Genomic DNA, 23,080 nt, shown 5'->3' with positions numbered 1-23,080 from the left:
ATGGGGTGCACTAAAAGGAACCCAAGGGAGCATCCATTGGACTGCCAATCTTTCCCAGCCCTGTGTGGCAGCCCATGGATGCAGCTAGCATCCTGCTCCCTACATCTCCCAAACATGTTTCACATCTCTTGGCCTGTTAAATGTCCACCCATGGGGAGCCCAGCCTGCACTGCCAGCGGATGGGCAGAACATGTTCTTGTGGGGAAGGAGGAGAGCAGAGGCAGCTGGGCAGTAAGCACAAGTTCCAGCTGCCTGCTGAGGCACCTTCCAGCAGAGCTATTCTGACCAGGATGGTCTGGAGCCCTTGGCTCTCTCTGCCTCAAGGCTCTCTACCAGAGCCAGCAACTGTTCCTGATCTTACTTCCCTTAGGGAATAGGAAATAACTGGTTTGGAGTTTATTTTTACTGTGAAGTAAGGAATCATTCCTGAGCCACCATCTGAAGTGATGCTTGCTGGAATGACCTCAGCCCCAGGAACCTGCTGGGATTCCTTGCAAGGGAGGTGTGAGTCTACCTCAAGGGGTTTTTTTGCCAAATCCTAATATGATTTAGTTGGAAGGGACTTTTAGGATAATCCAGTCGATCTTCCAGTAGACCAGCTTGCTTAAAGCCACATTCAGTCTGGCCTTGAACATCTCCAGGTATGGGGCAGCTACAGCTTCTCTGGGCAACCTGTGCCAGTGTCTAAATGCCAAATGCTGGTTTAAAACCAGGAACCAATCCCATTTGAATGGATCAACAGCCAGAGTGGCTTTATTCATACTGGAGGCATAATTTGCTTGGTGAATAGACCCATAAACATCACACTCTCCCAGATCAGCCACTGGCAAAGATGAAGAAAATCTCCATAATAATCCACACGGGGCCAAACCTAGATGGATCCTGCCCCCAGCCCCTTACACCACACTGCTCCCCAAGGAGAGCACAAGCTGATCCAGCAGCCCCAACCACACATTCAAGGATCACTACTGATGTTGGCAATACCCTACCAGCATGGAATTGATGCTGAATGAAGCCTTCAGAATCCTATCTCCTTTCCGCGTCCATGATTAAATTAACAACCCAAGTGTTTGTTACAAAGTGTTATTTATTAGAATATTACATTGCACTTAAAAAATAAGGGAGGTCTGACCCTGTCATCTTGACCTACATGAAGGATGCAGGGCCAGACCTACAATAAATATAAATACTATGTACAGTTTATCTAAAATAAATATATAATTTAAAATGAAAAATATCTTGTTAAATAGCTGTTACCCTCCCCCCCTCCTGCGGCGAAGGAAGCCCCGAGCCCGGTCTCCTCCCTTTCACAGCTTGTTCCTCGGCACACACTGCAGTGGACGGAGAGCCGCCGGAGAGGCCCCGTGCCCCCGGTCAGCACCACTCCCGAGCCCGCTCAGTCCCGGAGATGGCCACGGAGCTGCCGTAGTGCCGCCGCTGCCAGACCAGCCCCGCCGCGGGTGCCGTGCTGGTGCTCCAGCGAGCCCCCAGCGTGCCGCAGCCCCGTGCCGCTGGCGCCGCGGTCTCGCCTCTTCCAGGAGGTAGAAGTGCATTAGTGCCGGACCCTGCAAGAGAGAGTCGGGAGAGCTCACACCTCTATCCTGGGCTGCTCTGCCACAGAGAAATCCCTGCATGGTGGGACAGAGGTGCCATCCCACCCATTCCAGTCCCACCCAGCCTGGCGGGAGGGCACTCGTGCCCACCCAAGCCCCAGCGGGCATTCGCAGCCTCTCGGGGCTGGACCCAGGAGGGTGGGAGCCGAGATACTCCACCACGCTTCCCTTCCAGGGACCACAGCATTTTTTCCCCAGGACACATCCACCCCATCAATCCCCAGGGTAAAGGGGGCAGAAAGGAAAGCCTTGTGCCAAATCTCCTTCCCAAAAATTCAGCTCCTACGAACAGTTAAAATTCCTACCCCCGACACTATGACAACCATGACAGAAATTCTCCGAAGTCATTACTTCATCCTCACAAAGAACAATGACTTTTTTTTAAAAAGAGAAGTAGCTGTAATACATATGACCACATCTAACGTCAGGGTTTAGATCAGACCAGAGGAAGTTTGACAGCTTTTCAGCACCCAGCCCCACAGCCATCTCTGGGGCAGAGCACACGCCCTGACCCTGCCAGAGGAACAAGGCATGGGCTGGCAGCAAGGTCCCCCCGTGCCAAGCTGTTAGGCACCGTTCTGGTGCAAGTAATAAGCAGAGTGGGAATGAAAAGGAAAGGGGTTTTTTTACACACATGTATAAATAGAGGCAATATCTAAGGAGGGGAAGTGACTCAGAGGGTCAGAGAGGGAGCAGAACAAGTGGGAAAAAAAAAACTAAACAAAACAGAAGCAGCTTCCCTACTACCAAACATCCTCAAAGCATGGAACACCAGCGTAAAGCAGGGATTTGGGGTTAGAAAGAAGGAGGTGAGAGTGATAGAGGTGTCAGAAGACAGGGACTTCAGCAGGAAGGGGAGAAAAGAGGGCTCGAGCCCCATAGGACAGCCCAGGCTCTCAGGCCAAATCCAGCCAGCTGCTTCTCCAGACTCAGGCTGCTTTCAGATCCTGCCAGGTTCTGGCACAGGATCCACAGAGCAGTCCCAGCCAGCATGAACTGCAGAGCCCCCAGATGTCCACCAGCCCCACTGCTGCCCCATGCCCAGCCAGGGACTCACCTCACCAGCATCTGGCATCCTCAGTGATTCACAGTGATGCCCAGCTTGATTTTCTCTTCGTTTTCTACATCGTAGCCACCCCTCTTGTGACACCTGCAAGGCCAAGCAGAGGCATGCTCAGGGAATGCAGAAGTCCCTGCCACTCTTCTCTTGCACATGATCTTCCCAGAGACACAGATCTGAGAGTTCAGTCTTATCTCACTCACCTGAGCATCAGCAGGGCTGCAATGATGACAAGACACAGGGAGGACAGGACAACAGCAACAACAGCCAGTGCTGTGGTGTGGTCGTACGCACTGGGCGGGTGTTCCACCGGCAGCAAGAGGCCATGGCAGCGCTCTCCGTGATACCCTGGCTGGCATCTGGGCAAGAAGGAAAGCCATAAAGGTCAGTGGTGAACAAGGACAGGAGGTCTCCGAGTCCCCCACAGCCCATGGGTAGGCAATGCCTGTATGCTCAGCCTTAGCCAGCACCCTGCCTGTTCTCAGTCCCCACATCCCTGAGCTGGGAGGTCTGGTGCCACCATCATCTCTATTGTATTAGTAAATTAAGCTTCTCCTGCACCAAGACTCTTAGAAAGGCTGAGCTCTCCCCTGGTAGAAGGCACGGGGGCCTGTACTCTTCCCAGTCACCCCCAGGGCAGACACAGGTTGCTCAATCCACCTCTGGAAGTGGGAAGGGAGCAGTAAGGCAGCTGGTCCAGTATTTCCCATGGAGCAGGATGTCCCTACACACCCTGCCAGCTGAGAGGTGTCCCATCCCCGGAGACTTGGGAGGTTGATCATGTAACAGAAATAACGCTCCACACAGGCTGGGAGGCTTCCAGCCCTCCCTGGGCCACATCACACTGATGCAACCAGATATATATATCCCTCTATATCCAGCACCACTGACCCTCAGGCTGATCTCCAAGCCAAGACTCAGCCAGCCCTCCTCCTGGGCTCACAATGCCACATTCCAGCATCACCTCCCAGGCACAGCAGCAAGGCTGGGCACATGTCAAAGGTACAGGAACCTAGTCCAGCAGCATCCTCATTCCACCCTGTGCTCCAGAAAGCAACACTCCAGGAGACTCTGGGACAGAGGCACAGCCAGCCACCAAGAGCAGCCACAACTGAGTGACACCAATTGACATAAGGCCTCTTTATCAGAGGAACTGAAGCAGTTGGTCACTTACTAAAAACTGTGATGGATTTGGGAGACGCCACCCAGGGATGGGCCACTGCATTGAAGAGACCCAGCCAGCCCCCAAATCCCTGCTGCTTGCCTGTGTGCCAGGCTCTCTCCCAACCCCAGGGATCTGGGCAGGGGACACCTGGCTGTCCCAGTCCTAGGCAGGGGTGCTGCACCCCACATTGTGCTAGGTCACCCAAACTGAGCCTGCAAAGATCTCCCCTCACTGGCAGTCCTGAGTCCCCTGTGCAAGAGCCTATCTTCATAACATCTTCCACAGGGAGAATCTAGGGAGTTGAACAAGCTCTGTGGCGCTTGATCCCTGCAGATTGCAGATCCTGTGGGCACCATAAGCCAGGGAGCTATTATCTTCCCTGGGCTCAAGGCTGGGTGGCTCAGAGGATTGATAGTGAAGAACAAAGCCTCTTACATATCTACCAGCTCAAGTCCATCCCACGTCAGTGGGGATCAAATATGCACCCCTAGGTATTTCCTGGACTAGCAGTGTTGTATCCAGGTGCCCCAACAGCAGGCAAACACCTTCTCCTCCACTTGCCCCATCTAGTTCTTCCTTGCTCTCCACCCCAGGCGGGTGGGCGAGGAGGGGTACACAGCCCTGTCTTTCATTGGGCCAAGGGACAGCTTGGGCATGGCTTTGGCAGCCTGTCCTCAAAGGTGCTATCTCCACTTCACCTTGCTGGTAGCATGGCAGAGATGCTCCTCCCACTTGCACTGATGCACCCTGACAGATGCAGGAGCCCCGAGATCTCAGGGTGGGGGGTACACAGTGACAGGGTCAGGTTTGCCACATCAGGCTTGCAGAAGCCCACAGCTGCCAGAGCCCAGCCCTACACATGGCTCTGCAGCCCCCAGCAGGCAGCTCAGCCAGAGCTCCCCGCGCTGGCAGGGGACACTGGTTCCACGGCCAGGACAGGTTTTGGGGGAGGGGGGGACACTTCTCAAGAAGTACAAGGAAGAGGCCAGGCCGGAGTTGTCCCTGCACGGACAGGGAACGTGCACTAAAAATATCTCTGCTTTTCCTCTGCTCGGCCTGGAGAATTGAAGGAACCGTGACTAAGGCTCCCCCCGCACAGGCACACGCCAGCAACTCACATGCAAGAGGGAGTTCCCAGCTCTCGGATGTACTTGCACTCGCCGTGAATACAGAAATCCTTGAACTTCCTCAGGCACGGGTCTCTCTTCTTCCCCAGGCCTTTGCCTTTTCTTCTTTTATTGCCGTTCCCTTTTTTCTTGGGAGTAACCAGGCCTTGAGGCTTTGACAGGAAGGCAACTGGAAAACAATTTAGGAAGAACAGCAGTCAGATCAGCTCCACGTGCCAGCCAGACGGAAGGCAGAGCCACATCCCAGTGCTGCCACAACTGCTCAGCCCTAGCTCCCACAGCCCTTTGTGCTAGGAGCTGCCCCCGAGCCCAGGGGGTGGGGGGGCCTTTATTTTTTTCAGTTCCTCACAAATATCATGGCCTTTCCAATTCATAAGAACAATTCTCAAGGAAAGAAAGGAGTTGGGCAGGGGGAACAGAGCTTTATACATCTCAAATGCTGCTATTATATGCACCAGTTTCCACTGAATACAGAACATTGCTAATTTCCCCTTTATCTGGCCTTTATTTCCCTGACAAGCACAGGCTTTTCTAAGACCCTATTCATGGCTCTGATGGACTCTCCTTCCCGTGGGCATAAGGATGCCTTGCTCACCCCAGGGCAGGATTAAAAGAGCAAGCCTTAAGTTTTGGTTTTGCAGAGCCAAAGAGATGGTGAGGGCATCGTTCCCATGAATTACAATGGTGTGTTTTAATTGTGGTGCAATAACCAGCGGCTTTTGGTGGCAGGCCAGCTCCCTGCTGGCTTGGTGGGAACTAGAGCACCAAAATCCTCACCCATACACAGCCCAACACTAGCAAGAGTACTGGAATAATTTTTAAGATGTGCAGATGGCAAAAAGATCAGGTCCCAGCTTGATCTCACTAGGTGCTGAGGTGCTAGAGAGCACTCACTGCTCCAAGGGGCATTTTTAGCTCCCCCTGAACTATGGTGCTCAGTGACTCCGGTGAACTAAGCCCCAGACTGCTCGGGGAAGAGAAGGCAGCAGAGTCCAACCTGGCAAGTAGTAACCTGCCCAATTCCTTCCCAGCCACTTCCTCACAGAACCAGCACCTGTCATGCTGGCACACACCGGTTGCACACCTAGCAAAGTTATTTCAACATCCTCCACACTGCGCCTGGAGAAAACTGATACTCCAGGAAACTCTGCGGCTTGGAGGAACCCCCGGATGAGGCTGAGAGCAGGGGCTGTTCCGTCCCCTGCCTCCTCTGCCCTGCGGGTTATCTCCCAGCCACAGCTAGCAGTCACACACTGCTGCTTTTCCCGGGGGCTGAGTCCCCCCGGTGCGAGTGGCTCAGCCCGGTTTTGCCAGCTTTTTGTCACAGTCTGCTGGCACAGCCAGAAAGCAAAGAAAAACACGGAAAAATGGGAGGGTGAGCTGTACGGGGCAGAGCACGCTCCTGGTGCCAGGTACGGCTCTGGGCATGACGCGTGTGCGAGGCACAGGTACATATCACCCCCTCAGCCCGCAATGGGCCCCCGTCCCACACCCGTGAGAGTTCCTGGGACACTCTCTGGTGCCAGCCCGGGGAAAGGAACCCAGCATGAGTGCTCGGGAGCCCCAGAGAGCGGCAGTGCTCCCACCGCCCCCGTGGCGGGGCCGCCGGCTGACGAGCCCTGCCGCGGAATGAGGAGCAGCCGCGCGTGGGCGGTGGTGACTCACGGCGGTCCCCGCGCCACGGCCACCGCCGCGAGGGCAGCGCGGGTCCCCGGCCGCGACAACCCCGGCCACGAGGGGCTCTGTCTTCTCTCGGCCAAGCAGCTGAGGCCCGGGACGCCCTGAAACCCGCCCTGCCGGGGACTTCAGGGACACGGACAGCCCCTGGCACGAGGGCCACTGCTCCGTGCTGGTGCCCCACGAGCTAGTCCCACTCGGGTCTGCTGCCGCAGGGGCTCGGTACCTGGGGACTGCTCCCACCCACCACTGCAAGCCCCTCCGAAACGGAACCAGCCTGCTGCCGGGGTACCCGCGGGGCTGAGCCGAGCTCAGCCCGGCGCCTTCGCGACTTCTCCGGCTCCAACCTCCCGCAGCCCGTCCCGCGACCCCGGCCCCGCCCTGGGACCCCTTATCCCGTCCATACCTCTAGGCAGCTCGCTGAAGTCGTCCCCCGAGGCAGCTCCACCGCCCTCCTTCTCCGGGCTGCCGCCGAGCAGCGGGGCCGTGGCCGGGACCGGCACGCCGCCGCCGCCGCCCTTGTGCAGCACCTCGTTGTGCAGTTCGTCCCGGCGCAGCCCGCTCGCCGCCGAGCACACTGCGGAGAGAGCGGTCATGAGTGGGGGCTGACACTGCCCTACCCGGGACCCCCCACACGGGTCAGGGACCAATCTTCCCGTCTGCCCACACCCAGGACTGGGGCTGCTCTGTCCGCGCCCAGGACCGGCCATGCCCGCGTTGCCCAAGACCATTTCCCCCGCATGTTCGGGACCCTCCAGACGAGCACGGCGCTGGGATGCGTTGCCCGCAGCCGGTACCCTCCCCACGCGATCCCGTACCTGCCGCCAGCAGCGCTTGGATCAGCACCGCCCGCCCGTCCATGACCCGCGGGCACACACGTCCAGCCACTGCCGTGCTCCGCTCAGTCCCGCAGCGCTGCCCGTTCTCCGGCGGTGCGGCCCCGCGGCGGGTAGAAAGCTGCGGGCGGCGGGGCGGGGCGGGGAGGGGCTGCGCGGCCGCCCCGCCCCCGGGAAGGGCTTCCCCACTGCTCCGGGGGCGTCCTGCCGGTCGGGATCGGGATCGGTGCCCTTCTCGCTGAGGAGGCGGGACAGGGACCCAAAAGCCATCGCTGTCTCGGTGCCGCTCCGCGCCGCGGGCTGGGCAGGGCCAGCCCGGGGAGAAAAGGGTCTCTGCAGGGCGCGGAGGGCAGGAGATGACCAGGGGAAAGTGGCACCAGTCACGGGCAGAGATGGGGAGTCCCGATGGTCCCCGTGGCCCTAGGGCCTGGTTGGCAGGATGGGTGCCCGATGTTGCCCGAGGGTGCTGGGGGAGCGAGTGAATCTCACAAGAGAAGCATCAGGTGAGAGGCAGGACCTCAGGAGTCAGGGCTGCACCTCTTCCTGGCCCTGGGATAGGATGACCCTCTGATAGGGAACACACTGCCCCCCGTATGCCACTGCTCCAGCGACAGAAGAGAGAGAGGAGGTGGCAGCCTGAGACGGCAACAGAGACACTTTCTGTCCCCAAGGCCCCCTTTGTGCCCCTTTGCAGCCCAAGTGATTGAGTCACAGCCTCATCTCACAATAGCCCTCAGACAGCCACTGTCCTTGTCCCTGTCCCAGCCTACTGTGTTTGGGCACTGCCAGAGCTTTTCCATCCCCTTCACCATGCTGTCAACCTTGAGTTGTGTTTGGCTCCTTCCTCAGCACAGGTGACAGTCAAAAAAAAATCACTGACGTCAGCACCGGGTAAGTGCAGAGTCCTGCCCCAGCTCCCATTTGGGCCAGCAGAGGCCCCTGGCTGGTTCCTCGAGGTCTGGAGCCCCCAGCTCATGGCTGGTTTGGGCTCAGCTAGGCATGAGCAAATATTCCTGCCATTGTTGTTGCCGTCTCCAAGGAATACCACCGGATCTGGCACCCCCCCGCCTCCACTCACACCCTCCTTCTTGCTCAGACTTGACTTTTGCAATTGTTTGCTGGATGTTTTTCCTTCCGCCTCCTCCGGCCATCAGGAGCCCAAAGCCTCTGGCAGCGGAAAGAGGTGGTGGCACGGGCATGGCTGTGTCCCTGGGCAGTCCCACACGCTGGCTCCTGGGGAGGTCCCCATGTTGGGATGGAATTTTTTGCCCCTGCCAGTCCCCCAGCACATCCCTGGGGCCAAGCTGGGAGTGTGCACGGGCACCATTTGCCAGCTGACCTGGCACCTCGGGAGAGGGAGGTACAAGCTCACGTCAGCTGCCTGGGAGAGTGTTGGCACAGAGGGTTGGCAGCAGGCAAGGGTGGAGAGGAGGGATGTGTGCAGGCTGCTGATCCTGCCTGCCTCTGCTTCCTGCCTCTACCTCCCACAGCCTCCCATGACCCCTGCCCACCTCCTGGAGCCCCTCACAGCCTCCCTGCCTGCACCTACTGCCAGTCATGCCCCATCTCATGCTGCTGAGGCAGTCCCCACAGGAGGGGGAGGTGAACTCCTGGGAAGGTTTGGGTGTCTCATGGCATCCCTGATGCTCCTTATCGATGGGTCCTTCTGCCAGGGGTCTCCCTGTGATCCCCACCCCAGCTAAGGCCACCTCTCTACATACTGCTATCACAGTACATACTTTCTACAGGTATCACAGGGCAAACAACCAGGGCACCCTGGGCCAGATCCTTGGCCTCAGTTCCTGCGAGGCAGGTACCAGGACCTCAGAAACCCGCACACCCACCCACACTCCCCCTAAACGTGACTCTGCCGTTGTGGTGCCTGGCCCTGCTCCAGCTGCTCCTGGGGCTGGATCCTGTTGAGGCCAGTGGGCCCCAGCACAGCCCGCCCATCCTGGAGCTGTGGGTGTTTGTGGTCTTGCTGCTGTGTTTGCAGTGCACACAGCCCCACTGTTTGTTTGTTTGCAGGGGACCAAAGGGCCAAGCATGGTGGCAGTGGGCACAATGAGCACCACTGCAGCTCTCTGCTGGCAGCACTGTGCAGGCCCCACCATGTCCCTGTCTCTGGCAGGATGATGTGGCTGTGCCTGTGCCCTTCCCTCTCCATCCACTCACCTGCTGCAGCTCACACAGAAGCCCTCTGAACACCAGCACGTCCACAGCCCTGACACCCTCCTGACCCTTGCTGTCACGCCTGCCACCAGCAGCCCCTCATTTCCCCACTCTGAATTTGCTCAGTAGTGCCACATCCTTCCCCAGAGCATGTCCCCATATCCGCTTTCCCACGAGGAGCTGGCATGGGCCATGTCACCCCTCCTGCCTTGTGCACAGCACCCCCACACAGGGTGCAGACAGAATTGGGAGCACACTGGTCCCCAAGAACATCCTTGTCCACACGGGTCACCTGCAGGGGGCAAGTGGGTCCCCTGGTCCCTGGCTCAGATGGGCAGCTGGAAGTGGCAGGACACAGCCATACTGGGACCTGTGGGGCTGACTCTTTTTGTCTGTTTTGAGGTGGTTGTTTTGGGCTGTTTTGAGGTGATTGTTTTGGGCTTGGCTCCTGTGTATTGGTTTGTGGCCAGTTTAAACCAGTTCACAGCTATTATAAGGTGTGGGATGAGCAGAATCCTGTGAGTGCCTGTGGCTGCCGATGCCGATGACCATGCGACCCCACAAGCCAGGGGCGGGTGGCACGGCTCTCCGGGCAACAGACAACTGCTCACAGCCCAGACCAGAGTGCAGCAACCCTGGAGCTCCTTCACAGGCTTTCGGCTGCAGCATCTTCCCCTCAGGCATGGCCACAGCGGCCAGGCGAGCTGGTGCCGCCCTGCAGTGGGAGGAGAAGGGGGACGTCACCTGCCCGCTGCTCTTCATCCAGCTCAACCAGCTCCTCAGCACCCCGACGGGGCTGGAGTGGAGGGAGATGGCCAGGTAGGAACACCTGCGAGAGCCAAGCTGCTGGGCCACGCTTTGGGAGCCCAGACTTCAGTTCAGCTGGAGCCCAAGGCATGTTCCGAGGCTGGTGGTTCCTCAGCCCCAGCCCCAAGGCAGGGCTCTGCCCCGTCAGTGCCCACGCTGTGCTGACTTAATTTCATGGGAGAGGGCAGGATGTCAGGCAGGCCAGGCACAGAGCCCTTCCTCCTGCTCCTCTCTGCTGCCCCTCCAAGGCTCCAGCAGCTGCGCCGGGGCTGAGACGTCCCTGTGCCCCACACCACCCTCCCACCACCCTGACGGGGCACGGGGACAAGGGCCACAGTGGTCTGGGGGCACCAATGGATCTTCCCTCCGGGATCGGAGGGTCTGTGGGGACCAAAGCCGCCGGGCTGTGGCTCCCCCCGGAAGCCAGCCCCGTTGTCCCCGCACGGCTGTCCCTCGGCAGGAGCCTGCTGTGCCGGAGCACGCTCTGCCCGTGCAGCACGCCGAGCACCCCGCGGCTGGGCGCCCACCCATGGGGACAAAGGGAAGCTCTGTCTGTGCCCGGCGTTAAAATATTTGGCATGGTCGGAGCGTGGAAACAGCTCAAGACACTTCTGTTCTGACTCCAGCAAGCTCTGCTAATGGCAGGGCCACCCCCAGTCCCAGCACAGCTGGGGGGTGGATGGGCTGGGAGCAGCCCTGCAGAAATGACTGGGGGATGCTAGTGGGTGACAGATGGGACATCAGCTGGCACCGTGTGCTTGTAGCCCAGAAAGCCAAGTGTATCCTGGGCTGCACCACAGGCAGCAGGGTGAGGAGAGGCTTCTCCCTCTGTTCTGCTTTGTGTGAGACCCTCCAGGGGCACCACATCCAGCTCCTGTAGAAGCACATCCAAAGGAAACTATGGAAATGATTCAAAGGCTGGAATAGCTCTGTCAGGACAGCTCTGCTATGGAGACAGGATGAGAGAGGTGGGGTGTTGTTTAGCCTGGAGAAGATAAGGCTTGGGGGAGACCTTAGAGCCCCTTCTGGTGCTTAAGGGGCTGCAGGAGAGATGCAGGGGGACTTTGGACAAGGGCCTGGAGTGACAGCACAAGTAGGAATGGCTTCCCACTGCCAGAGATCAACGTTAGATGGGATATTGGGAAGAAATTCTTCCCTGTGAGAGTGGTGAGGCACTGGCACAGGCTTCCCAGAGAAGCTGTGGTAGCCCCATCCTCGGAAGTGTTCAAGGCCAGGTTGGATGGGGCTTGGAGCAACCTGGTCTAGTGGAAAGTGCCCCTGTCCATGGTGGAGGGGTTGGAATGAGATGAGCATTAAGGTCCCTTCAAACCTGAACCATCCAGCCATCTCATTACTCTTAGAATTCCCCATATCTGATCTTAGCAAGGTGTGGGTCTGCAGGAAAGGGGGCATAACCACTTTGCCCAGCTGCCCCTATGCTGTGAACCAACTGCAAGCCCCTCTGAACCAGCCAAACCCCTCCCTGCCTGTGCCAGCCCCATGCTAGGCTCAAAGAGGGACCCAGGCTCCAGCTCCCACTGCCTGGCACAGGGCCCAGGACCTACCCTGCTGCTGACCCCACACATCTCCCTGGGCAGGTGGATAAAGTTCGAGGAGAAGGTGGAGGATGGTGGGGAGCGCTGGAGTATACCCCATGTCCCAGCTCTCCCCCTGCACAGCCTGTTCCAGCTCAAGACATGCCTGCAGAAGGGGACAATGCTCCTGGATCTTGACGCCGCCAGTTTCAAGGAAATAATCGGTATATGGGTAATGCAAAGATCATCTCTTGGGATGGGCTGTTCACCAGAGAGGGACAGGCCACCAGGAGGTGCCTACAGAACAGCACTGATGAATGACAGTTAGGTACCTAGTGGGGCTGTCTGCTACTCCAGCTAAGGGGGCTTTTCCCTGGGCAGCTCCCCAATGGGCAGTGAACCAGGGGGACTCAGAGCTGTCCCTGTCCCTGATGCAGACAAAGCACTTTCTGGGCAGCCTGAGGAAGGAGAACTGCAGCCTGCACTGAAGGAGCGCCTGGCAGCCCTCCTGCTCCTCCAGCCACAGCACCAGCCCACAAAACCCCTGCTGCAGCTCCTTGCTGAACTTGGTCTCTCTCCCTGCCAAGGTAGGAAACACGGCTGTCCCATCAGGCATCCTCCAGCTGCCTCCAGCCCGGGGCAGTACCCATGCTGCCCATTTGCTTGTACATGGATTTTGCTTCTTCCTCATTTTCTTTGCAGGGAAAGCCAAAGCCAGGTCTGAGCCCAGAGCCCAGCTCTCCAAAACGCCTCTTAAGGAGCAGGTACAGCAGCATGGAGCTGGGCTGGGAGCAGCTACTGCATTCTGAATGTCCAGCCACGGCATCCTGAGTACCCAGCTGCTGCATCCCTTTCCTTTCAGCTGAGAAACAGATTTAAGAAGAAGGTCCCCCCGGGGGCTGAAGCAGCCCATGTTGCTGTTGGTGAAGTTGAATTCCTGGAAAAGCCCTTTGCTGCCTTCATTCGCCTCAGGCGTGGGGTGTCCCTTGGCTCACTGGCTGAAGTTTCTCTCCCAAGCAGGTAACAGAGCTGGGCTGACGGCCCTGTGCCCTCCCCCGTCCCTGTCTCCCCATTTCCTCCCGCACCAGACAAGGCTTTGCTTATCCAAAGCAAAGGGAAGGGCACCAGTGCCACAGGTAGTCCCAGAATCCTGTCTCACTGCTTCCCCTCCTGCTTTTCCCAGCTTTTTAGGAGCACTCCAGAATGGGCTAAGTGTGGAGCATCTGGTGGGCAGCCTGGAAGGGGCATCCCCTCGGTCATTCCCACTGGGCTCTGTATTCCCTGTCCCTAGCTGGTTCTGGATGCTTTCCACCTACTGCCGGGAGCATGGGGGCTGGCGGCGGGGGCGGGATGCCGGTTTTCAGGAGCTTCCTGCCTTCCCGCTGCCCGCGATGTTCTCCTGAGTGGTGGGACGGGGTGGCGGGAGAGGAGCAGGACAGGAGGTCCCCGTGGTTTCCCCATGGCTGAGGAATGCATCGTCTGAAGCCGTGAGGGGAAATGGGCAGTGTGCCTTCAGCTGGGGACTTCCTTAGGAAGCCCGCGGAGGAAGCAGGCATGGATCAGGAGGGACATTGCCATCTCCTGGTCACTCTGCCCAGAGCACCCGTACTCCATGAGCTGGGAGGAGCAGGACATATATCCACCCACCTACCACTCTCTCCTCCACGGGCGTCGGAGAGAGTGAATGCCTCCGTGTCTCGAGGGCTTCACGATAACCCCTTGCCCTGTATTTTCCTCCCCAAGCCGCAGGGGAGGGAGATCTTGTCCCTACCCATCCCTTTGCCCAGGGTGTCATCCTCTTTCCTGGCCATGCCAGGCTGTTCCACAGGCACAGCCACCACCTCAGGGCTGTCTCTCAACCAGATCCATCTCTAGGGTCTTAAGGTTTTTCCATCGCCTTGGTGCAGATGCCTGGGTGAGAGCAATCCCGAGTGGCAACTGACACCTCTCGTCCCTTTGGAGCGGGCTCCAGACGCCTCCAGCATCAGGGGGTCCTGTCAATCCCCACTTGCACTGCCAGAGGAGTTTCTCTGCCTGCTCTCTTGGGGTTTGCACAGAGTACAGTCACTGGAACTGCTTGACAACCTGAGGGTTTCAGGACTGTAACCATTTCTGCCAATTTTGGAAAGGCATGGAGGACTTGGTTAAATATTTGGCTGTACTGTCCCTCTGCAGATTTTACACCATCCTCTGAAGTGTGGGATTTTCACCATATTTTACCAAGGTCTCTGAGCTCTCGTTACCGTCTCCTCTCATGACCCCAGAGTCCTGTCAAACCTGCTGCCCGTGCTGCTGGCAAGCACTCCTTCCCTAACTCTCCAGCATCCTGCTGCAAGCAACATTCCCAGGAACATGATGCCACAGACACCCTCAGCTGAGGATTTCTCTTTGTCTGCCTCAAAGACCTGTTCCCCCCACACCTCCCAGTCTGGGTTCCTGCAGACCCTTGTGATTCAGCCAGGTATCCCATGGTCTTTGTGAGGTCTCCATGAAGGTGCAGCAGACACTGCAGATACGTGTCTTGTCTTCTGCCCCTGACCCCTCTTTTAGCATAGCAGAAGCCCCCCAGGCCTACCCAGAATCCCCACATCCCCACGGTCTCCTGCAGAGAAGCATCCCCTGGGGAGGAGAGGGCTGCTCTGGATATGTGCTGTCTTGCCACAGGTTCCTCTTCATCCTGCTGGGTCCGCCCAAAGTGAAAGCCTACCACGAGGTTGGCAGGGCCATGGCCACGCTGCTGACAGATGAGGTGAGCCAGGCACAGCACCCATGGATGGTATGGGCCTGGAATGGGCACACGAGGAGTGCTCTGCAGGCTACAGTGGAGGGCAGAGGATGGGGTGAGCTGGTGGCCTCCCTTGCCCAGGATAAGAAAAAAAGGCTTGGGTGGGCTTGCAGGATGTAGGGCACCTGTTGTGCTGAAGTGGATGGGTTTGTTTCCTGGTGATGGCTGCAGGCTGGGAGGAAGGTTCCAGGTGGATGAATGCAGGGACACAGTGGCTAAACCATGGCATCTCCCCACAGTTCTTCCAAAGGGTTGCCTGGCAGGCTGAGCACCGAGAGGACCTCATCACAGGGATAGAGGCATTCCTGGATGAGGTGATTGTACTTCCTCCTGGGAAATGGGACCCTAGTGCCCGAATTCCTCCACCAAGCTGTCTGCCATCGCCACGCAGGAGGTGAGTTGGAGGGAGGGCACCCCAACCTCTGCCAGCCCCTCTGCATGATCCTGCTGGTTTTGACATTGGAACTTCCATCTCCATGGGGATGAAGTTGTCCAGGAGCACGGGGGTCCTTCCAGCCAAGCCACTCCACAAGTCCCGCCAAGGGCCACAGCTTTGGTCCCTCCTGCTGTTAGTTGTGCCGTCTCATTTGGCAGTGGATAGCAAATCCCCTTCACATGCCCTCCAAAGGGAGATGATGGGAACACTGGGATTCAGCACTTAGATGTGAAACTCATCCTCTGTGCAGGACACCCTGGGCTCTGCCCAGCTCCTCCACTAAAACTAGTCCTGCAGGGCTGACTCCAGGGCTTGCCAGAGGAAATAATGGCTGTGTTGGAAGAAACCTTCAAAGACCATCGTCTGCCATTTCTCTTCTTCTTTATCTTTTTCCTCTCCATAATCAGGGGATACACAAGCCTTGTTTGCACCCCTGCCCCTCTCCATTCTCCCTTTCCCCTCCTAGTGTCCTCTAAATGCAGCTGGGTCCTGAGGGTCCCAACCTGAAGCCTGTTGTCTCAGGCTCTGCTCTGCCACAGGACCGCTGTGGACCCACGAGACCAGCAGTCACATGGCAATGGGGACATGACAGCAGCTGGGGACAGAGCCAGCCCAGGACACCCATGCTCTGGGGAGGAGCTGGAGAGGACAGGCAGGTCAGTGTCTGGAAGGTCCAGGGCAGTGGGAGGTGCAGCAGGGTGCTTGATTAGGGGCAGGTCACTGGTTCTCATGGGGCTGTCGCTGTTGAGCAGCTAGCAGAGTAATGAAAGCACCAGTTCTCAGTGGCAAGAAGGAATGACCTTTATTGTTTTGATTTCATCACATATATAGAGTTCTCAAAAGTCACCCAGATTGGTCAGTCAGAAGCCTTCCCCCAGGCCTGATTGGCCAGGCCTGCACTGTCCAAGTTCTGGGACACTGTTCCAACGACATCCAAACTTTATTTATAAAACACAAGAAAATTTCTCATAGGAAAAACCTGTGCTAGCCACAGCGGGCCACCATGTCCAAGCCCCTCCGAGCTGCTGTATCCAGGGGAAGGGAGTATCCCTTGCTGTGCAGCTCTCTGCGAGGTCTGCTCTGAGATCGCCCTCCTCTGCCCCAGGCTTTTTGGGGGGCTGCTACGAGACATCCGGAGGAAGGCACCATGGTACGGCAGTGACTTCTCTGATGCCCTGCACCCCCAGTGCCTCTCAGCAGTGCTCTACATCTACCTGGCGACAGTCACCAATGCCATCACCTTTGGGGGAATGCTGGGGGATGCAACTGCCAACATGCAGGTTAGTGTGGCCACGGGGTACCTGCTACAAAACCTATTCAGCCCAGCCCAGAGGGTCCCTGGGTCCCTACTACCAGCATCCCCAGGATATCCTGAGCATCGCCTGAATTCTGCCTCCTTCCCCCATGGTCCCCTGCACTGACTCTGTGCTCTTGTGTGCTACTGGGGAGGGGCAGGCCCACAATGCCCCTCCCTGGCATGTGCCTGGAACCTGGCACCCTTCCCTTCATTTCAGGGGGTCCTGGAGAGCTTCGTGGGCACAGCCTTTGCTGGCTTTGTCTTCTGCCTCTTTTCGGGCCAACCCCTGACCATCCTGAGCAGCACCGGCCCCGTGCTCGTCTTTGAACGCCTCCTCTTCTCCTTCAGCCAGTGAGTTCCCTGTCAGGGAGGATCCTCAGCCCACTGGCTAGGGCTTGGGCCACCATCACTCCAGGCAGGTGTCATTGGCAAGGTTTTGAGTCACCCTTTCTCCCAGGGACCACAGCCTGGACTACCTGGAGTTCCGCCTCTGGATTGGGCTCTGGGTGGCCTTTTTTGGTGTGGTGCTGGTGGCCACCGAGGCCAGTCACCTGGTGCGGTACTTCACCCGCTTCACCGAGGAAGGCTTCTGCGCACTCATCAGCCTGATATTCATCTACGACTCCCTGAAGAAGATGCTGAGCTTGGCAGATGCCTTCCCCATTAACTGGCAGTACCGGCTGGACAACGTCACCTCCTACAGCTGCACCTGCAACTTGTCCAGCCCCGGTGAGCCCAAGCAGCTGTGGGTGGGTGGGGAGCAGGAAGCTGCTGCCCCAGGACCCTGCCAGGAACCTGTTGCCTGGCTGGTGGGGGAAGGCACAGGAGGAGGAGGCTCTTTAATTCCATCCTCACCTGCCTGAGTACATTGCACATTCCTCCACTTCCCTCCACACATCTCTTTCTGCCTTCCAGAACTGCCCAAGGACCAGACAGGGCAGTACGTACAGGGAGCAAGGACAGCCTTGGCCCATCTCCTGTGCCTTCAGCATGGGGGATGCCAGGGGCTGGAAGGAGGAACCTGGATGGGTTTGCTCTGCCATTTCTAACCCAGTCTGTAAATCAGGGGCTGTTTTCTGGGGCTTGAAGACATGAACCTGGAAATGACATGACCCACACTGACCCTAGAAAAGGGACCAACACCATGTGCCAAAAGCACCAGTGCTGGCCAGCCTGGGATCAATGGTGCCTCTGAGCAGCTAGTGCTTTACCCAAGCCCTTCACAGGGATATCCTTTCTTGATGCTCCCTGGGTGTCAGCCAGGGCTGGGGCCTCAGAGATCCCTTGGGGTCCCATCAGGCAACCTGAGCCCTCAGAAGAGCCTGAGGACCCAGCCTGATGGCAGCATCATCCCAGTCATACTGATGAAGCCAGCACCAACCTGAACCTCTGTCACTTTGCAGGTCACAGCTCTGCAGGAAATGACACGTTGCTGCCCTCACCCCTGGCTACCCAGCAGGTACAGGTGAGGGGCTGGGGTGGGCCCAAGGTGTCCATGTGTGATCCCTCCTCATCCCTGCCTTGTCCCTGCAGCCTCCTGCCACTCTGACAGGGCTGAGCAGGACCCAGTGCCTGGATCGAGGTGGGCATCTCCTGGGGACCAGCTGCCAGTATGTGCCCGATGTCACCCTTATCTCCTTCCTGCTCTTTGCGGGCACCTTCCTCTCCTGCACCGCACTCAAGCGTTTCAGGAGCAGCCGCTACTTCCCTGTGGGGGTGAGCATCTGTCAGCCACCCCAGTGACGTGACTCTGGGTGCTGCACCCCAGGGCTGCTCCTGGAGCAGCCACCACCCCAGGCAGCCTGGGCCAAGGCCTCTCCATCTGCAGGTGAGGAAGCTGGTGAGCGACTTCGCCGTCATCCTGGCCATCTTCGCCTCCTGCACTGTCGATGCTGTCCTGGGCCTGGAGACTCCCAAGCTCCTTGTCCCCAGCGAGCTGAAGGTGCCAGCAGGGTGGGCACGGCACCAGCATGGTGTGGGTCTGTGCCCACCACAGTAAGCATCCCACTGTGCTGTCAGTGTCCATCCCATAACTGCCTCCAGCCCTACAGGGGTGCAGACTGCATCCCAGAAAATGACAAACAGTTAAACACAGCTGATCCCAAGCACTATACAGATCTGGACTATACAGATCACACTGGAACAAGAGCCACAAGCTCAGCTCTGGGCTTGGTGTTCTCACCCTGGGTGTGGAGCAGAGCCGGCAGGGCCCCAGTGCAGGTGGCATTCATCACCACCTCCTCGAGCTCACCACCAACACTGCACAATGCCACCTCTTCCACCTACTCTCATGGGCACATGCCCAGCTCCTGGCTTGTGGTGTCCAAGAACAAACTCCTGCTCTGCCACAGTCAGGTTGTCCTTGTGGGGGGCTGATGGGTCATTCTGCCTAGCAGCATCCCCAGGATGAGTAAGGATGTTCTTCCACTCCCAAGGTGGGGCATCCTGGGGTGTCTGTAGGGTTCCAGCCTGGGCACCTAGGGCTGGTACCATCACCTGGCTGCACTGCACACCCCACAAGTGGGTGGCAGCTGCCATGACTCTTCTGCTCTCCACAGCCCACAAACCCAGCACGGGGCTGGATCGTTTTCCCCTTTGGAGCCAACCCATGGTGGGTCTGCCTGGTGTCCGCAGTGCCTGCTGTCCTTGTCACCATCCTCATTTTCATGGACCAGCAGATCACAGCTGTCATTCTTAACCGCAGGGAGTACAAGCTTCAGGTGAGCAGAGGACAGGAAACAGGCAGCACCAGCCAATGGGGAGGATCCAGGTCCTGCCTGGGCCCCACAGAAGCAGCCAGGGGAGAGCAGAACCCCAAACTGGCCAGGAAAGTGGGGAGATGCCTCCAGTCCTGCTGTCATTTCTACTGCAGAAAGGAGCAGGCTTCCACCTGGACCTCCTCTGCGTCTCTCTCCTGATGGTTGTCACCTCTGTCACCGGCCTCCCCTGGTATGTCTCAGCTACCGTCATTTCCCTGGCACACATGGAGAGCCTGAGGAAGGAGAGTGCAACCTCAGCCCCTGGCGAGCACCCCGAGTTCCTGGGCATCAGGTAAACAAACAAGCCTGGGCCCAGCTTTGGGGAACTCTTTACCCATGGCTGTGGAGCCAGGGGACAGGGACATGCCCATGCTGTCCATCAGACCTGGCTTTGGGGACCTCCCCAGAGATGACCCCTTTCCCTGTGACTATCAAAATGGCAAAGAGCAGAGACCCTGGGGGCCAGGAGAGCAGGCAGCGGGGTGGGCTCCCAAGGGACCCTAGGCACCTGTGACACCTGTACTGCCACCCACAGGGAGCAGAGGCTGACAGGCCTGGCTGTCTTCATTCTGATGGGAGTCTCCATCTTCATGGCCCCCGTGCTCAAGGTAGGAAGCCTGGCTGAGGTGGCCTCTGTTCCTAGGCAGGGGGTGGCCATATCCCGCAAGGCTGGGAGATTCCTCACCCTCTACCCATCAATCCAGCACAGGGAGTCTGGCAGGCAGGGAGCTGTGCACTGTGTGGGTGTGGACTGGCCCAAGGGTTTGTCTCCAGTGCCACAGTAGAGGTGGCACATAAGGCACTGTGGTCCCACGTCAGCTGTCCATACTTCCCGTGTGTATTTGGGTTCTCGTGCTCCCCAAAAACACACTGCCACTACCTCTCTGCACTGGCACATGGATGACCTGGCTGCTGTTGGCTTTCACCTGCTGCCAGTCATGTTAGGAAAAAACCCTCTAGTGGCCCTGGATTACCTATGGGCAGACAGGTCTCTTTTCCTCGACCTCTTTCCTCAGCTCTGAAGCTGGTCTTATAAAGCCTTTGATATGGAGCCCTCCCACCATTCCCACCTCCAACCTGGATTTGATGGAAGAACAGTTAGATGGATCAGGAATTGGTTGGATGGTCATGTCCAGAGATCTACAGTCAGGAGCCCAGTGTTCAAATGGAAACTAGTAACGAGGGGTGTCTTCCATGCATTCCTACTGGACAAATACATTTAATATCTTCACCAAAGACATGGATAGCAGGATGGAGCACATTTGCAGACAGCACCAAGCTGAGGTGCAGTGACACACCTGTGGGATGAGATGCCAACCAAAGGGTCCATGGAGGACATGGGCTCATGTGAACCTCAAGCGATTACACAAGACCAGGCTGGGCTATTGGGAATGAAGGAGGCAAAGGCTGTGGACACACATGCAGGCTTTTACACGAGAGGACACTACAGGCACAGACCCCCAGAGAACAGCCCTGCTGATGCCCCATCCCACTGTCTTGCAGCACATCCCAATGCCGGTGCTGTACGGGGTGTTCCTGCACATGGGGGTGGCGGCGCTGAACAGCATCCAGGTGAGGGAGAGCTGCACTGGGAGGGGGTGCTGGTGGGGGCTGTTTGGAGATGAGGGGGTTTGCTCAGCAACAGCTGCCACTGCACAGCAGAGCCTGGATTTTAGCTCTGTGTGGTGTACAGCCAGGCAGGGAGCTGTCTCCTGCCAGGCCCAGGACAAGGAGGAAGAGAGGGACCTTTCTGGGGCAGAGGAAAGGGAAAAGGAGGGCTCCATAGGAGCAGGAGAAACTTGTGCACTGATGGATCAGGTGGTTTGGGAGAAGCAGGACAAAGCAGATAACACAGACTTGCTCTCAAAGCCACAGGGACTTCCTCGTCTGGGAGCTGGAGGCAGAGCTGGGACATGACAGTCCTTTGGTTCTGGTAATGCTGCTCATGTGCCAGATCTGTTCTTCTCCTAAGAAACCGATGGAGGGGGAAAAAATCCCTGTTCCCAAATTATGTACACCACTTTTTCCTCTAAATAGTACAGTTTCCTTGCAATTATGCTGCTCTGGATGACAGGCTGGGAAATTCCCACCCTCACTCCGCTTGGGAAATCCAGAGTTGTGCTCAGGAGGAGGCTGCAGCAGATTCCTGTGAAGTGAGGGGGATCAAGGGGTGTTATCTCTCAATTAACCCTATAAGGGCAGCTAGAGTCCTTTCTAGAGGTCTGCCTGGAAAGCACTCCCCTGGCCTGGGGTGACAGTGATACCAGGACCCCTGGTCTTGCAGACAAACTCACCGGCCCAGGCGTTAGCTGGGGGCCAGCACAGATGGCAGGAGGGCTGAACTGCAGAAATGATGGTGAAACCCCATCCTGCTGGCCCTGACCCCAACAGCTGAGGTGGGTGAGAGTTGCCCAGTAGCTGGACACGTGTGACCCACCTGCCATCCTCTCGCTACAGCTCATGGACCGAGTGCGGCTGCTCCTGATGCCAGCCAAGCACCAGCCAGACCTTGCCTACCTCCGCCACGTGCCCCTGCGCCGGGTTCACCTTTTCACTGTCATCCAGCTGCTCTGCCTGGCCTTGCTCTGGGTTCTCAAGTCCACCACGGCTGCTATTATTTTCCCAGTGATGGTATGACACTCCTTGAATCGGCAGCACTGCTTTGGTGCTGGGCTGAGTGCTGCCCACCCCTGCCCTGAGCATCACCAGGGCCTGGCATGAGCCTTTGGGAGGGGACATGGGCGGTGGCAGATGGGGCATGGGGGTGCTCAGACGCCCAAGGGCTGGCAGGGGCCCTCCAGGGCCACTGCATGGCTTTGCCACCAGCCTTCACTCCCTGCGCTGGGGCCGTGGGGCTGTCACAAGAGGCTGAGCGTCACTGTTGGGCAAGTAGGGCCCCCTGGGACAGAGCCAGGAGGGGTGACAGACCACCACCCTGGCATCTCCTGGGGTGACAGAGGGATGTGACAGAGAGATGCTGCCTGTCCCGCGGCCCCAGCGGTGCTGACCCGTGCCTGGCCCCGGCCGCAGCTCCTGGCGCTGGTGGGGATCCGGAAGGGACTGGAGCGCATCTTCTCCCCGCACGACCTGAGCTGGCTGGACGGGCCGCTGCCCGGGCCGGGGGCGGCGGGGACACACCGCGGGGAGCGGCCGGAGCAGGGCAGCAGAGCCGAGGAGGTCGGTGGTGCCCTGCGAGCCCCGCTCGGTCACAGCCGCCCCAGGGCCGAGACGCTGGCGGAGCTGGCGCGGGGGCGCCCGGGGTGGGCGCGGTGCCAGCCGCCAACTCTCTGCTCTCTCCGCAGTGCGAGCCGATGAACCGCCCGGGACCTCAGATCAACCTCTCCGTGAACTAGGCCGGGGCGGGGCTGGGGCTGTGCGGGGACATCGCCCCGGGCCGGGGGTCGCCGGACCCGAGATCCCCGGGGGTCCCCGAAGCCCCCCAGCCCCCCGGGCCACGTGGCCGAGCAGTGACGTCACACAGGGCGTGGCCGATTGAGCGGACAGACAGGGCGAGCAGCCTATGGCGGCCTGCGCTGGACGGGGCACGGAGCCGGGGGGAAGGCGTGCCCGCCGCTTTGATTGGCAGCTCCGCGGCCCAATCGCCGCCCGGGACAGGCGGGCGTGTGACGGTGTCTCGCGCTGACGGAGTCCTTCAGAGGGGTTCGAAGGGGAGGCGGGCCCAGGGCACGCACAAGCCAATCGGGAGGCGCCAGACGCCATGCGTTGTGAGCGATGTGCGTTCCTACCAATCAAAACCGTGATTCCTGGATGGGCTTTGATCGACAGCTCGTTTGCCCCATCAGCGCCCGTG

General features: G+C 58.5%; 2 protein-coding genes across 3 annotated transcripts; one reads left to right on the top strand and one right to left on the bottom strand.

The window, feature by feature from the left end:
* Positions 1–1,069: 1,069 nt before the first annotated feature.
* Positions 1,070–7,618, bottom strand: HBEGF (heparin binding EGF like growth factor). Its single transcript, XM_085073350.1, has 6 exons — positions 7,461–7,618; positions 7,049–7,219; positions 4,957–5,134; positions 2,877–3,032; positions 2,671–2,763; positions 1,070–1,565 (listed from the first exon to the last, which is right to left on the bottom strand). Exons 1-5 carry the CDS (start codon positions 7,501–7,503, stop codon positions 2,691–2,693), a joined length of 621 nt encoding a protein of 206 aa, XP_084929476.1. The 5' UTR covers positions 7,504–7,618; the 3' UTR covers positions 1,070–1,565; positions 2,671–2,690.
* A 2,407-nt stretch (positions 7,619–10,025) lies between these two features.
* SLC4A9 (solute carrier family 4 member 9) lies at positions 10,026–23,031 on the top strand. 2 transcript variants are annotated; one of them, XM_085073345.1, is made up of 21 exons: positions 10,026–10,469; positions 12,056–12,216; positions 12,430–12,579; positions 12,695–12,756; positions 12,855–13,012; positions 14,657–14,741; positions 15,017–15,171; positions 15,753–15,869; positions 16,319–16,493; positions 16,728–16,861; positions 16,968–17,239; positions 17,914–17,969; positions 18,044–18,226; positions 18,339–18,452; positions 19,069–19,230; positions 19,383–19,561; positions 19,805–19,877; positions 20,773–20,841; positions 21,727–21,900; positions 22,300–22,446; positions 22,572–23,031. In XM_085073345.1, exons 1-21 carry the CDS (start codon positions 10,189–10,191, stop codon positions 22,620–22,622), a joined length of 2,958 nt encoding a protein of 985 aa, XP_084929471.1. In that variant the 5' UTR covers positions 10,026–10,188; the 3' UTR covers positions 22,623–23,031. The 2 variants fall into 2 exon arrangements, with proteins under 2 accessions (XP_084929471.1, XP_084929470.1); XM_085073344.1 differs by having other exon boundaries at positions 22,300–23,031.
* Positions 23,032–23,080: the final 49 nt, after the last annotated feature.

This window comes from Lichenostomus cassidix, chromosome 13, assembly GCF_008360975.1.
Source record: "Lichenostomus cassidix isolate B80296 chromosome 13, HeHo_3.0, whole genome shotgun sequence".
NCBI lineage: Eukaryota > Metazoa > Chordata > Aves > Passeriformes > Meliphagidae > Lichenostomus > Lichenostomus cassidix.
This window is presented reverse-complemented; position numbering and strand designations above follow the sequence as displayed.